The sequence below is a fragment of the Cynara cardunculus genome, assembly GCF_001531365.2.
Source record: "Cynara cardunculus var. scolymus isolate 2C chromosome LG 3, CcrdV1, whole genome shotgun sequence".
Classification (NCBI taxonomy): Eukaryota; Viridiplantae; Streptophyta; class Magnoliopsida; order Asterales; family Asteraceae; genus Cynara; species Cynara cardunculus.
The window spans coordinates 39,558,089-39,572,819 of NC_037530.1; the positions used below are offsets into that span (position 1 = coordinate 39,558,089).

The following is a 14,731-nucleotide window of genomic DNA, read 5'->3' on the forward strand; positions in this document are numbered from 1 at the left end:
CGATTCGTTTCTTTCACTTTATTATTTAATAAAAAAATATTTTCAGTACAAATTCATAATTCTCAGTACTTTTCCCCATAGGGTTAATAAATTTTGTACTACTCTTTTTACAGATTTTCTACCCACGTCACTGCATTTGTACGATTAATTTTTTAGTCAACTGTTTTTATTTTTGTAACAGGTATTCAATAAGTTTGTATATATATTAGGCATGGTTTTTATTTTTATTTATAAAATAGAAAATTATTAATGAGAAATAATATTTAATAAATATTTATTGTTTATATTTAATTTTAAAAAATAAATTAAATGACATGAAATTCTACATAACATGACACATTGGCTATAAAAGTCCATATACATTAAAAATATTAATTATAATAAATTAAAATGGAAAATATAATTAAATATAACAACTTCCAACCAAATCATTACTAGAATAAATATGATTGGTTATAAAGTAAATGCAAGTATCATTAAATACATACTACTTTTATAAATACAACATTTTATGGTCAAAGAAAATATACAAGTTTTTAATTGGCAAAATAAAATCAATATTTTTTTTATTAAAAAGAATTTGTATCAATAGTTACATTGTTGTACTTAGGGTCACGTGAAACCAGCTTGTTTTTGTGAGATCCGTGAGACTATTTTTTTACACTTGATACTTCACAGCAAAACACTGTAAAGGTAACATTCATAGTGTTTTTGTTGTGAGGATTCAGTTTTTTTTTTATCTTCACAGCGTTAGGCTGTGAAGTTTCAAATGTAAAAAGTGGTCACGAAAACAGTCTGGTCTCATGTGAATCCAACCATATATAAGACTAGAAATGAATAAGAGTCGGATAGAGTAATAACCGTTCTTCATTTTGAAACGTGAGTTCAGACTGATATTTTGATCCTTAACCACTCCTAGTTAATATATTATAAACTTTAATTTTAGATTAATATGAGCTTTTATATTGTTAATCATGGGTGTTTCTTTTTGAAGTATATAATATTTATATATGACAAATGCAACAAAAAAAACTCGCACACTCTCCTCACATTTGTTGAGGTTTGAACCCCTGACCTTTTAGGAGAACAAAAACTACGATACCGCTAGGACAAAAGCCATTTAGTTGTTTATCATGGGTGTTCGGGGAAACTTGTGCACACCTTGACTATTTCCAAAGGCCTTGGAGAACAGTCTGAAAGATCTTCAATGGTTTTACAATACTTGAACAAATGACCTCTGAGGATGATCCCTAAAAGCCCGATCCTTACTGCCACTTGGACCATTGACAAACTTATTAACTGGGCTTCGACCATACTTCATAATAACTGGTCCTTATTCGATTCTCCATAATAAAAAACACTTCATAAGTCGGTACCGGTCCTTCAGTTTATTTGTGTATTTTTAGATCAATTAATCATAAAATAAAAACATGGCTCTGAAATCGACCTAAATTACAGTTGATAAAAATCAAATTAGATTTTCAAAAACATTTATTTGATTATAAGTTGTTGTGTGACGACTTAGGATCACATCAACCCACCGTGTTTTCATAAAACCTATATGATCATTTTTTTACACTTGAAACTTCACACCAAAAAACTGTGAAAGTAACATCCATAATGTTTTTGCTATGAAAGCTTGGTTTTTTTACTATCACAGCGTTTTGCTGTGAAATTTCAAGTGTAAAAAAATAGTCTAACGAAAACAAGTTGGTCTCACGTGAACCTAACCCGTTGCGTGAATCCATTAAAATCTGTAATTGATAAAACGTACAACACAAAATATCAAAAGATTTGATAAATATATAATTAATAATAAATTAATTAATTAGAGAAAAATAAGGAAATAGATTTAAATTGCAATTATAAAAATAGAAAGATATCGTACATTTAAAATATGCTAAATCATGGCTTAAAAAATAACCAAATGGTATTATTATTTATTATTATAATTATTGCCACCAAATAATAAAATAATTTCCTAAAAAAATAGTTGTCATGCTGAGCTGGATAACTGGATGTACACGTTGGCTATGTCCACGTGGCTTTAAACGAGTGGAAATTAGGTAACCAAAATGGAAGGAAATCTCCCATAACAAACAATACATTCACTGAAATTACGAATTTATCCCTGGACGCGGTACTTATACAACTGGCAAATCTCTACATTTATACAAGCGTAATTTGACAGCCCCTATTTGTTGACGTGGATTTTATTCTATTCCCATTTTCCAAGTGGAATATACTCCCTTAATCATTGAGTATTTTTTTAGTATATTACGTATTTAGTCCTTATGGTTTGTTAAAAGTTGTGATTTTCGTCCTTATGATTTTAAAATTGATAAAATAGAAAATTTAAACAAATTCAGACATTTATCAGTTACATAAACAAACAGTCTTATTGATTCATATTTCAGACTTCAACACCACCTCTTATTAATCAGAAATGAAATAAAAGTTTAGACTTCAGCATCACTTAAAAAACAAACGTCACCTAAGTATCCACCTTCAAAAGTAATGTTTACTTTCTTATTTACCATTAATTATCAGATGGATAAAATCTTTTCTCTATAATTTAGGTTAAAATTAGTTTTTTGTTAGTTAAAAAGTGAATTAATTACAGTTTTTCTAAAACCGTGTCTTTTACATTATGAACATTTATTTTGGAAATAAGGAATTAAATCATAAAAACAAAAAAACATCGAATTGTACTGCGTCTCAAAATAAATGTCCGCGGTAAAAGTGACAGTTTTAGAAATATGTGATAAGGGTGGTGCCTGATTAGTTTGAGCTTGGCTCCAAAGGTCAACAGTACTAGGAGGCTCCAGGTTCAAATCCAAGTAGGAATAAAAATTCCCTTGTGGCCACAGAGATTCAAATGTGGTGACTCCGAGTTATCTGCAAAGCAAGTGGTCGTCCTGGGATTAATCAGCTCACATAGCGGATTGGATATCCAGGTTAATCAAAAAAAAATATTATACTTTTCAATTAATCAAATGACACTGTTACCTTTGATAACAGAGAGATAAATTTTTTCCATCTCTTAATTAAAGACAGAATGAGAAAGCGTAAAACTTATTCTGTCATAATGATGAAAAACATAAATTAAAAAAATACAGGGACCAAAATAGAAAGTTTTAATAAACTACAGAGACTAAAAACGTAATTTACTCCTTTGTTTTTCATTTCACACCCCTCTACAAAAAAACCCACCATAAATTTATATCTCTCTCTCTCCTATTCCAACTATTTGCCTACGTCCCCCCCCTCTCTCTCTCTCTCTCTAAAACTCCCCTGTTTTCAGTCATCGTATTGTCTTTGGTTGATTCAGAGGTTGATATTCAGATTTAATATATTGGTTTTGATCATCGTGTTGAGATACAAGTTGGTTAAGATTATCTGAAATGTCTTTCAGATTTTTCTTTCTTTTTCCTAAGAAATCCAAGGTTGAAGAAGGAGATTGGGAAAAGAAGAGATAACTCAGTGTAATCGTTGTTCTTCAACACGAATTTTGGTTGTGCTATATATATATATATATATACATACACATCGATATAAGTATATATACAACTGTTTTTGTATATCTGAAGTGAAATTGTTGCTGTTGATCCATCGAACTTCTCTCCTTCTACTGGTAATTTGATTTTGTTTGTTGTATGTATTTGATTTTGAATCTGGAATTTGGAATTTGATGTTAGGTTTTGGTTAATGTTGATGATGATTTTGTGGTTTTATTTTGGTTTTAGGGATGTCGACTACGGTTATGAGTGATGCGATGATGATGCCGGCGACGGAGTCGCCGCCGGTGACGGCGAATCTGAGTTCTCAGACGACGGAAGTAGAGTTTGCCGTTTGCGATTGCTGTGGATTAACGGAGGAGTGTACGCCGGCGTACATGGAGAGGATTCGAGAAAGGTATCAAGGAAAATGGATCTGTGGATTATGTGGAGAAGCGGTGAAAGATGAAATCGTTAGAAGTGAAAGGCTGATCAGCACCGAAGAAGCTATGAATCGCCATATGACGTTTTGTAGAGCTTCTAGATCATCAGGTCCGCCACCTAATCCGGCGGTGCATTTGATCGCCGCCATGAGACAGATTCTCCGGCGAAGTTTGGATTCACCTAGATCTCTAAGGTCTATGCCTAGTAGTCCAACGAAGAACATCGATAGCAGTTCACTTTCTCGATCTGAAAGCTGTATGCCAAATCTAACCCTAGCTGTTGATTCATCCTCGTATCCTGAATTGAAAGAAGCTGATGAATGATCCAACAGAATCCGCCATGGACGAACAATGTAAGCTTCAATTCCTTGATCAAAAAAATCCGCCATGAATGAACAATGTAAGCTTCAATTCCTTGATGCTGCAAACAGGATTTGGGAAAAATTAGATGATTAATTTAGATTGAGACAGTAATTGTACCCAAAATCATCATAATTACTAGAGATTAAGAACGGTTTCATCTTATATTGTTCTTCCTGCAACTTCTTTCACTTGAATTTTTTCTTCCATTTTTGAAATTTATTTCTTCAAATCTTTTGGGTACTAAATCGCATACTTCTTGCATCAATCCAAAAAATACCCAACTGATTTCATCGAATATGTGTCACAAATCACTGCAATTTTCGATAAGATTTTGTGCTAAAATTTAGTGGTTTAGTTAACAAAATAGGAAGTCTACACATATTTACAACATATTGAAATTTTGCATTTAATTTAAGATATTTTAAACATTTAATTTCAAGATTTTTTACTGGTGAAATATAATAAAGAAATTATTTATCTGTTTTGAAGAATCTTTTGTTGAAGATGCTCTGATAATCTTCAAACGGGAATAATCTTTTTGGCTTTTCTTGGACATACATTTTGCCACGAGATGAGATTCTTCAATTTTTCTTACCGTCCGGATTACAAGCTAATTACGTTTCATAAAAAGAGGTGGAAAGACGATGAACAGTGGTATTTGTAGATTCATATTTTCGACCACATTTAACCGAACATATATGCTTTAAAAAATATTAAAAGATAGTTATCGGGTAAGAATTTGTATTCTATATGTATGTAAAAGACAAGAAAGTGTGTCAAAAAACCCTTGAACTACATGGTAATATGGGAGGTGGTATCATGCCAAAAGATGTTTGTTTGGAATCTTTATCGGACCCTTTTTATCGTACATCTTGTGACAAGGCTAGAAATGTAATTTGAGATCGAGTCGTATAGCGGAAAATCACTATTCGGATTTAAAAAATACAGATTGGAAGATATCTATGCTATATTATAAAGCATTTGACAATTACTTTTAAAAACCATTTTTTATGTAAGAAGTATTGTTTATTGATGTATATTACTTAAAATTCAAGGTTACAAGTAAATTGTATATAAGTACAACTTATTAAAGCTACATGTTTGAGTTCGTGTAACTATGTATAGATAAACATAATCAACTACAGAATAAACATCTCATTTTAAATATAAAAAATGTAAAATATAATTAAGATAATTATTGAGTTATGCTTATAACATAATACATAATTATTATCATTATAAAAAATTATATTATTAAATCAAAATAAATTACTTTGTTATTAAACCTATATTAAATTACCTCGATCTATCTCACTGCATTGCGCGAATATCCTTCCAGTGCAAAAAAATGATTATAAGACATGTAAAGATATAAATTTTGTAATCCGTGATATCAATTTAGACTGTGATGCCAACTCTTCGGTTCTTGATCAAAAAAATGGTGATGGTTGTCAAGATAAAATCAAAGGCGAACTATATATAAATAGAAAAGCTATCTATATATCATATCACAAGCTTAGATAGATGCAGAGGCGGAACGCAACTTGACTGGATCAGCAATAGTGGAGGGACCCAAAATAATTTTATACTTAACACCTTAATGGACCGGAGATGTTTCACTCTATTGGGAAAAAAAAACCCACGGGGCAAGGTCCCTAAAGTCCCCTGAATAAAAGAGAATCAAAGGATATGTATCTAATATCTTCGTAAATAGAATAAACAATAAAAAAAGTATCTTTAATCCATCCAATCGTGCATACATGACTATATATATAAAGACATCCACCATCAGACAAAACTGCACACATACAGCTTTCTTTGAAATATTTTCTCGATTGTCTCTCTAAAATAACCCTATAACTACGACACTGGAATATCAATGTAGAAAGGGTTTGGAAGAGTCTCGTGGCAAATGCGACATGTTCGACATCAGTAGTCAGCATGTACCTTTAATCCATTCAATCGTGCATACATAGATAGATAAATAAAGACAATCACTACCGTTCAAAGCTGTACACATACAACTTTCTTTGAATTATATTTTCAACATTCTATTTTAAAAAGAAACCTTGTACCTCTAATACTGGAATATCAACACAGAAGGGTTTTGGAAGAGTTTCGTGTAAAACCCCGACAAATTCATCGACAGCAGTCGGCAAGCATCCCTTTAGGAGACACATAAAATCGTTATCGAATTAATTCGAGTGCAAGAACATCAAGATGTCTATACTATCTTATAAAGCAAATTCAACAAAAGTCTTAAAGTCTTGAAATACTAAATGACCAATATAACTTTTATATCACTTTTTCACCCCATCCTCTTCTCACATACACTCACCCTCTCACAACCCATTTTTTTTTTTAAATTATAATTTTAAATTTATATTTTATACCCCTATAATTAGTTAATTAATTTACATTACGTCCTTTACTTTTAAATGTTTCATTTTAAACTTTTATCAATTAATATACATAATCGTATATCGATTAAAACATGTTTAAAAAATACATTTTTATTTTAACAAGTTACACCATTATAATCGTCTCGTTAATACCTTCGAAATGAGTCCAATATTGAATAGTTTTTTACGTAATTATATTATTATATATTATATATATTGTGAAAAAATATTTTTAATATTTACGATTTATACTTTTATAGTTATTTTATATATATATATATATATATATATATATATATATACTATATATTTTGGGGTTAGGCTGTCCAAATTGCACTGTATAATATGTTCTAAATTAATATGTTATTGGGTTTTTTTTTTTAAATATATATATGTACATGTATTAATTCAACCTTAATCTGAGTTTCTGGACAAGAAAGAGGGTAAGCAGTTGAAATTTCATTCTAAAACCCATCTTTTTTTGTCTTTTCATGGCTTATGATCTGTTAAAATTGTAGTTTTCTTTATTGGTTTTGAGTGTTTATCTTAAAACTCAAGTTTCTTGGTTCTTTGCTCTTTGTGTAAATCGAACACATTTGTGGAGTCGTTTAAATATGTTGGATTTTAAACTGTCATACAATTTTTTTTCATCGATAGTCTGTAATTGGAACCATAATTCTTATTTATTCAAATTGTATTAATATGTAAAGACCAAGTGTAACATATATCATCGTTAAATCTTATCTTATAAAACCAATGAAACTTCAAAATCGTTAAATTCATAGCTCCCGTCGCATCGCACAGTTACACAACTAGTGTATGATATGAAATATGACATGAATTGCAATGAAAAAGTAAAGGTTGAAAGAATGCAAATAGTTTTTGTTTGTTTGTGTAGGAAGGGAAGGCCAATGCATGTGATGCCAAGTACAAAGGATCCAAAGAGTGCATATGAGTGGATCTAGACAAGGCCCTACTCTTATGTATAATTTCATTTATTATCGGTTTTTTACTGATTGTAAACTGGTTTATATTTAATGTATTAACTGTCTGGTGTTTTCGATGATTGTAAATTAGGGGTCGTTTATCAAACACTTACTCGGTAAGCGTTTGCCGGTAAAATTTAACACTATCATTTACTTATCGGGTAAGATTTTAGTCCAACAAAACGACATCATATACAACCATTTACCCGGTAAGCACTTATCATGGTAAGAGTTGTCGTCCTCACTTACCGGATAAAACTCTTGGTCTTTGTCTCACTCTTACCGGGTAAGATTCTTGATCCTTAACATATTCATTCGATAAGGTAATGTGATTTTGGTAAGCGCTTATCCGGATATGCGTTTGGTAAACGGCCCCTAAGTGATATATAATAACGTTAATTTTAGAAACGTGTATTTTCGACAAGTTGGTTTTACAGAACTTGTACTTAGTAGTTGTATCGGCCACGGGTTTTGGCATCATCATACAGAACTACAGGTGATGACAAATCTATTTATTTTTTTAAAAAGAGTATTTATTTCGAAAAGTTATTTGTTTTTCTATAGGAAGAATAAGGCAGCGTTTATTTTTTAAGAGGTATTAAAGTCTGAAATCTTATTTCACTTCAAATTTATAAGAGGTGATGCTGAAGTCTGAAATCTGAATCAATAAGATTGTTTGTTTTTGTAGACTGATAAACGTCTGAATTTGTTTAAATTGTCTATTTTACCCATTAAAAGTTATAGTGTTGAATTTATAGATAAATTTATACAATTTCACATATTTATTCATCATCATTACTAATTTTACATATAAATTATATAATTAACATTCATTTAAACGAAAATATGTCATTAACGATATTTAACACATTTACATCTTATTAAAATACATTAATTGAGAGAGGTGAGAATTGGTTTGGTGATGATCTACTGAGAGAAATAATCGATTAAGACTAATCGATTGAGAAATGCTGTTGTTGAGAATTTGAAGAACAATAAGAGGTTGGTTTACCTCTTACCAGATAAGAGTAAAATAAGATACAAGTTCCTCGAAAAAATTGAAAAAAATAAACAGTCTGAATGACCTTACCTCTTAACGATTCAACCATAAAAGGGTGATAACAATTTTTTTATGAAAAACAAACAAGGCCTAAGAAAACAAAATCAATTAATCAGTTACGATATAAAATATGTAAACCAGATATAAAAAGTTGTACTGTTTTATGTCATGGTACTCTAGGCATGTAGTAGGTCAAAAGACTAAGAACTATACCAAGACCATGTTATGAATAGTTGGATAAGTTTATACCTTATCATCGAATATCAGTTCTGTTACAACTGGAAGTGCTCAAAAACCCGATCAACCCGGTTAATCCGATCAACCCAATTCATTAATTTTACAACAGTGGTTTGCTGTTTGTCAAAATAGGATCTGTCAAATTTTATAAAAAAATGATTATTATGATTTTAAGCTTATTTGCAACATAATCGAACATTTATTCAATTCTATCAGCGAGTTTATATCTGTATAAATAAGTCAACTCAGATATATATTTTTTGCATTATAACTGTATTCATTAAATTTTTGTCCACTCATACAACAACCCAATAATTGGGGGATTTGGTTTTTTCTATTGTCACTATGCCAATAATTGTCAAATTAACTATTCAATTTACACTAATCAACCTGTGTTTTATTCATTATTTTTTGTTGTTTTGTTATTATTGAAAGTATAAATCAGAACCGTTTGATTGCCGACCAATCATTGAAAAAGTAATACTAAAAAACGTGAAATAAAGTTTTCAATCTTATAAAAGTAAACGATTTTTATATAAACTAAGACAGAGTATGCCAAACTCCAATCTGCGTTTAATCCTCAGGGCATGCACATTACAGATGTTTGTCAATCGTGATGTAACAATAATAAGATTTTGGGTCCCTTTACCAATGTTTACTAAGTCATATTACCTTACTGGATGAATATGACAAATACTAAAAATCTTACCCGGTAAGAGCAAAGTCATGACCATGGGTCTTATCCGGTAAGTGAGTGCGACGACTCTTACCACGGTTAGCGCTTACCCGGTAAATTGTTGCATATGAAACCAATTTGTTGGACTAAAATCTTACCAAGTAAGTAATAATGTTGATTTTGCCGATAAACACTTATTCGGGTAAACATTTGGTAAATAGCTCCTTTTATGTCTTTCTAAATCCAGATATATGTTTTTAATGGGTGCTGTTATTTATACTCTTTTTAATAAAACGAAGTTATTGAAAATATAAAAAAACACATTTTTATTTGAGAAAAATTTATTAAAATGATATTCAAATAAAAAAGCACAGTTTTATATGTTGAAACTCTAATCTGCGTTTAATCCTCAGTGCATGTACATTGTAGACTTTTGTCAACCATGACCTGACAATAACAAATTTTATGTCTTTCTAAATTCAAATATCTGTTTTTTAAGTATATAATATTTATATACGGCAAATGCAATAAACTTACACATTTTGCTTATCTTTGATGAGGTTTGAATCTCAACCTTCTAGGAGGTCAAAAACTACAATACTACTAGACCAGAGACCTTTTGGTCAAATATCTGTTTTTAATGGGTGGTGTTATTTTTACTCTTTGAAAAAAAAAAGATTTTGGAAATATTAAAAAACACATTTTTATATGAATTTTTTTAATAAAATAAAAAATAAAGAGAGTACCAATTTGGGTGATTATTTTGAAGATGGAGGTGGATGGACCATATGTATATGGTTAGGACAATGAGTCTAAGCCATGGGTTAGGTGGTGTGCACCCAAGGACCAATGAGTCACCACACCTATATGGTGGCATGGTCCGCACAAGCTATGTTCAATTCCATTCAGTACGAGTGTACTTGAGCTTACAAATTTTACCCCCTCCCCTTACCTATCTATCTACAGACACATACAGTAGAAGGTACTTTTGTAATGGAACGAGATATATTTTGATTTTAATATTTTATTTTATTTTTTATCTCAGTCGTTGTTATAATATGGTTTTATATGATTTTGAAAAAACGATGATGTTTTTATTTTTTAATAAAATATAAATTTGAAGATATCATAAAAATTTGATAAAAATATATTGATATTAGTATCAAATTAACTATTTAAAATTCATATTTTTTGTATAATTTTTTAATTTACTTTTTTTATTATAATTTAGGTTCAATAACAAAGTAATTTATATTTGATTTAATAATATAATTTTCGTATAAAGATAATAATTAATTTTTTTATTAGAACTCGATAATTATTCTAATTATATTTTAGATTTTTTATTTTTTAAAATGAGATGTTTTTCCGCAATTAGTTACACGAATTCAAACATGAAGCTTTAATAAGTTGTACTTATACATAATTTACTTGTAATCTTGAATTTTAAGTAATATGCATCAATATACAGTACTTCATGCATAAAAAATGGTTTTTAAGAGTTTTTGTCAAATGCTTTATAATATAGTATAAATTACAAGCCGTACAAAACCATTCAATCGTTCGTGCAAATCATCAAATCAATGTCAACGACGTGGATTAAACCGGTTCCAAAATTTGCTCTCAACATTATCTGCAACTGATTTGATAACTGCCTACAAATTTCAAAATACACATAATCAAGAGGCGGAATTTTTTTGTACAGTGTGCTTTAGGCAGTTTGCGATCAATTTGTCCTATATGCTTTAGTTGAACGGGTGCACCTTTAAGATGAATCAACAACATGCAAAGTCGTCCGATATGTTTTTAGCCGAATTTTATTGTCTTGCGGATTTTTTAAGTTGCTTAATTGATTTCTAGAGATTTTTAAGTTTTTTGGTTGATTTCATAGAATTTTTGGGTTCTTTTTCTTGATTTCGTTAGAATTTTTGGGTTTTTCTGGTGGATTTTTCGGAAGATTCTTTTCCCTTTTTTTGTTTGAAGCGTGAGGCTGATCCGTAACACCAACTACAGAAGAATGCAGTTATAGTTGATGAACAGGAGAAGGCCACAACAGATATTCCTTGTATTTTCTAAGATTCCGGAGCACCCCTCAAAGTCCAGACCGCATTTAGGGATTAGTAGGTCCACTTTTAAGTTTTTTCATATTGTAAAACAATGCATGTGGTTATACTGTGTTTTCAATCCGAAACAAAAAATCACAGAAAATATACATTAAAAAGATTAATATTAAACGACAAAACTGTATTTTCATATGCATTGTTTCACAGTCTGAAAAACATATAAAAATTGGTTTTCACGATCCTCAATCTCTTTTTCCAAGTTAAAAAAATAGGTTCTTAAAACATCTCCAACAAATATGTTATATTTTTTCTTGATTTTAAAATAAAATTTAACATAACTGTTGTAGCAAATCTTTTATAAATCTGCAAAAAAAAAAAAAAAAATTAAATAACAAAACCGGTGAAGATACTTTTTTTGATTCACCTGGATATCCAACCCGCTATGCGAGCCGACTAATCTCAGAGCAACCACCTGTTTTGCGGGTATCACGGAGTCACCGCATTTGAACATCCATGGTCACAAGGGGTTTTTATTTCTCCTTGAATTTGAACCTGAGACCTCCTGACACTTTTGACATTTGGAGTCAGGGATGGACCCAGATTTTTTTTTTCAAACGGTGGTACCATTTGGCTATAAGAAATAAATATAGGGGGGAAAAATCAAATTGTGACACCATTTGACTATAAGAAACAAATATAAAAAAAAAATTCAAAGCATAACACCATTTTCTAAGAAAATGACACTATAAGATTCAAACTCATGTTCTTGGATGAAATAAAAGTCTTGCAAACTAACTCTACCAAAGAAAACTTGTTTGCATTGTAGTTTCAAAATACATACGGTGACATGCAACAAATTAATACCAAAGTATCAATCCGACCAGGGAAGGGTGCAGTGGTTTAAAGGAGGGGGAAGGGACCCCAGTCAAAAACTCAAAAAAAAAATTCATAAGTTAAAATTTAGGTTTTACATGATTTACCTTTCACTTCCTCCCATTATATTTTTCCACGGGCCCCAACCCCAATTGAAACTGTTACTCTAACAAAAAAAAAATCTGTTGAAATCAATCAAAAAAACAAAAAAAGTTATTCGAAATCGACAAAAAAACTAAAAAAATCCTTCGAAATCAAGCAAAAAACTTTAAAATTCCCTCGAAAACATTGTAATTAGGTTAAAAATACATCGAAGGATTTTGCGGGTTTTTAGTCTACCTTAAAGGTGACGCCACTGAACAAAAATCCTGAATCCGCCACTGAACCCGTCCAACCTGTACGAGTTGGGTTGGATTGAGTTGAGTCGGGTTAAAAAATTTCAAACCGTAAACATTGAATTGAGTTGTTCAAATGTTTTCAATCCAACCAACTCAACCCATATACATCCCTAATCATCTTGACGAAATACTTTTGCATGCATTAAAAATGATCTGAATCAAATCTCTTGTGTCTTAATTATGTTCTGAACCTGAAGATGATAGCGACTGTAAATGATGGTGAGGGTGAGATGGTAATCAGTGCCAACTGAGTTGAATTCTTGTTCAGACATGAAAAAACATTCACATGTCTCTTATATATATATAGGGAATGGTTCAAACGAGAACCCCTGTGATTTACGAGAACGCAAGAACAACCCAATAACCTCATATTGTGATAAAAAATAAAATTAAAAGATTTTTAAAATTAAAATTAAAATTTAAAAAGATTCAAAAAAATTTAAAATTAAAAGGGTAATAATGGAAATGATATCATCAAATCTTTTAAACACGATCATTATCTTTTAAACACTCATTATTATCATTATATAGTAAAACGGTTACGAAATAGGTTAGGATTATACTAGGTGTGATAATCATGTGATATAGGTGTGATAATCATGTGATAGAGGTGTGATAATCACCATTATACATCACTTGGGTTATCGTTTTGGTTAATAAGTTAAAATTTTGGTGTAATCATGTGATAGGGGTGTGATAATCATGTGATATGAGTGTGATAGGGGTGTGATAATCACCATTATACATCACTTGGGTTAACGTTTTGGTTGATAAGTTAAAATTTTGGTGTCATCATGTGATTTGGGTGTGATAATCATGTGATAAGGGTGTGATAATCACTGTTATACATCACTTGGGTTATCGTTTTGGTTGACAAGTTAAAATTTTGGTGTAATCATATAATATGGGTGTGATAATCATATGATATGAGTCTGATACTTATGTGATAGAGGTGTGATATGAAGAAAAGATGTTAACGAGAAGAAGAAGATAACTACCAAGAGTAAAACGTGGAACGTGAAAAGATAATTATGGTTAATTAAAATAAAATATAAATTATAAAAATTACTTAATTACATTATTGTCCTTATTAAATTATTTATATATAATAAAAGTTAATTTATTAATTAAAAAAGTTTGAGGTTACTGGGTTGTTCTCGCATTTCGTAAATCACAGGGGTTCTCGTTTGAACCTCCACCTATATATATATATATATATATATATATAATTTATTTTAATATTTATATAAGAATATAAAATAATATTTATTTTAATTTCTCTTATGAACATAGTTCTGGAAACCCATCTCATCCTTATTCATAAAAAAATGAATACATTTTATCATATATAATCATTTATGTAAAAATACAATATGAGTTTTTAAATTAATTTTATAATTTTGTTCTTTATTTTGTAAATGTGGGTTTTCAAACCAGTTTAGAAGTTTATGTGCACTGATTAATCCTTCAGACGACCATAAATAGCTTGGAGTCATTGCATTAAACCTCCATAACTATAACCTTTGACAACACTTGAATTCGAACCCGTTGTAGATAAGAAGATTTCCCTCTACATCACTACGAGGGTTAAGTGGTGCGACACAACCCAACTCAGGCGGATGTAGTGGAAATCTCATCTTTCTTTTGATTCGAATCATGGCGTTGTTAAAGCCCTTGTAGCCATAGAACTTTACCTACGATGACTCTAGGGTTCAGGCCATCTACGATAACTC

The 14,731-nt window shown here is 30.4% G+C and overlaps 1 protein-coding gene across 1 annotated transcript; it reads left to right on the forward strand.

Annotated features, from left to right (window-relative positions):
• Positions 1 to 3,314: 3,314 nt before the first annotated feature.
• Positions 3,315 to 4,482, forward strand: LOC112510074. Its single transcript, XM_025115358.1, has 2 exons — positions 3,315 to 3,634; positions 3,747 to 4,482. Exon 2 carries the CDS (start codon positions 3,749 to 3,751, stop codon positions 4,262 to 4,264), a length of 516 nt encoding a protein of 171 aa, XP_024971126.1. The 5' UTR covers positions 3,315 to 3,634; positions 3,747 to 3,748; the 3' UTR covers positions 4,265 to 4,482.
• Positions 4,483 to 14,731: the final 10,249 nt, after the last annotated feature.

Bases quoted from the DNA above. Each gene is read 5' to 3' on its own strand.
- LOC112510074 (XM_025115358.1), top strand. From the start codon at position 3,749: ATGTCGACTACGGTTATGAGTGATGCGATGATGATGCCGGCGACGGAG.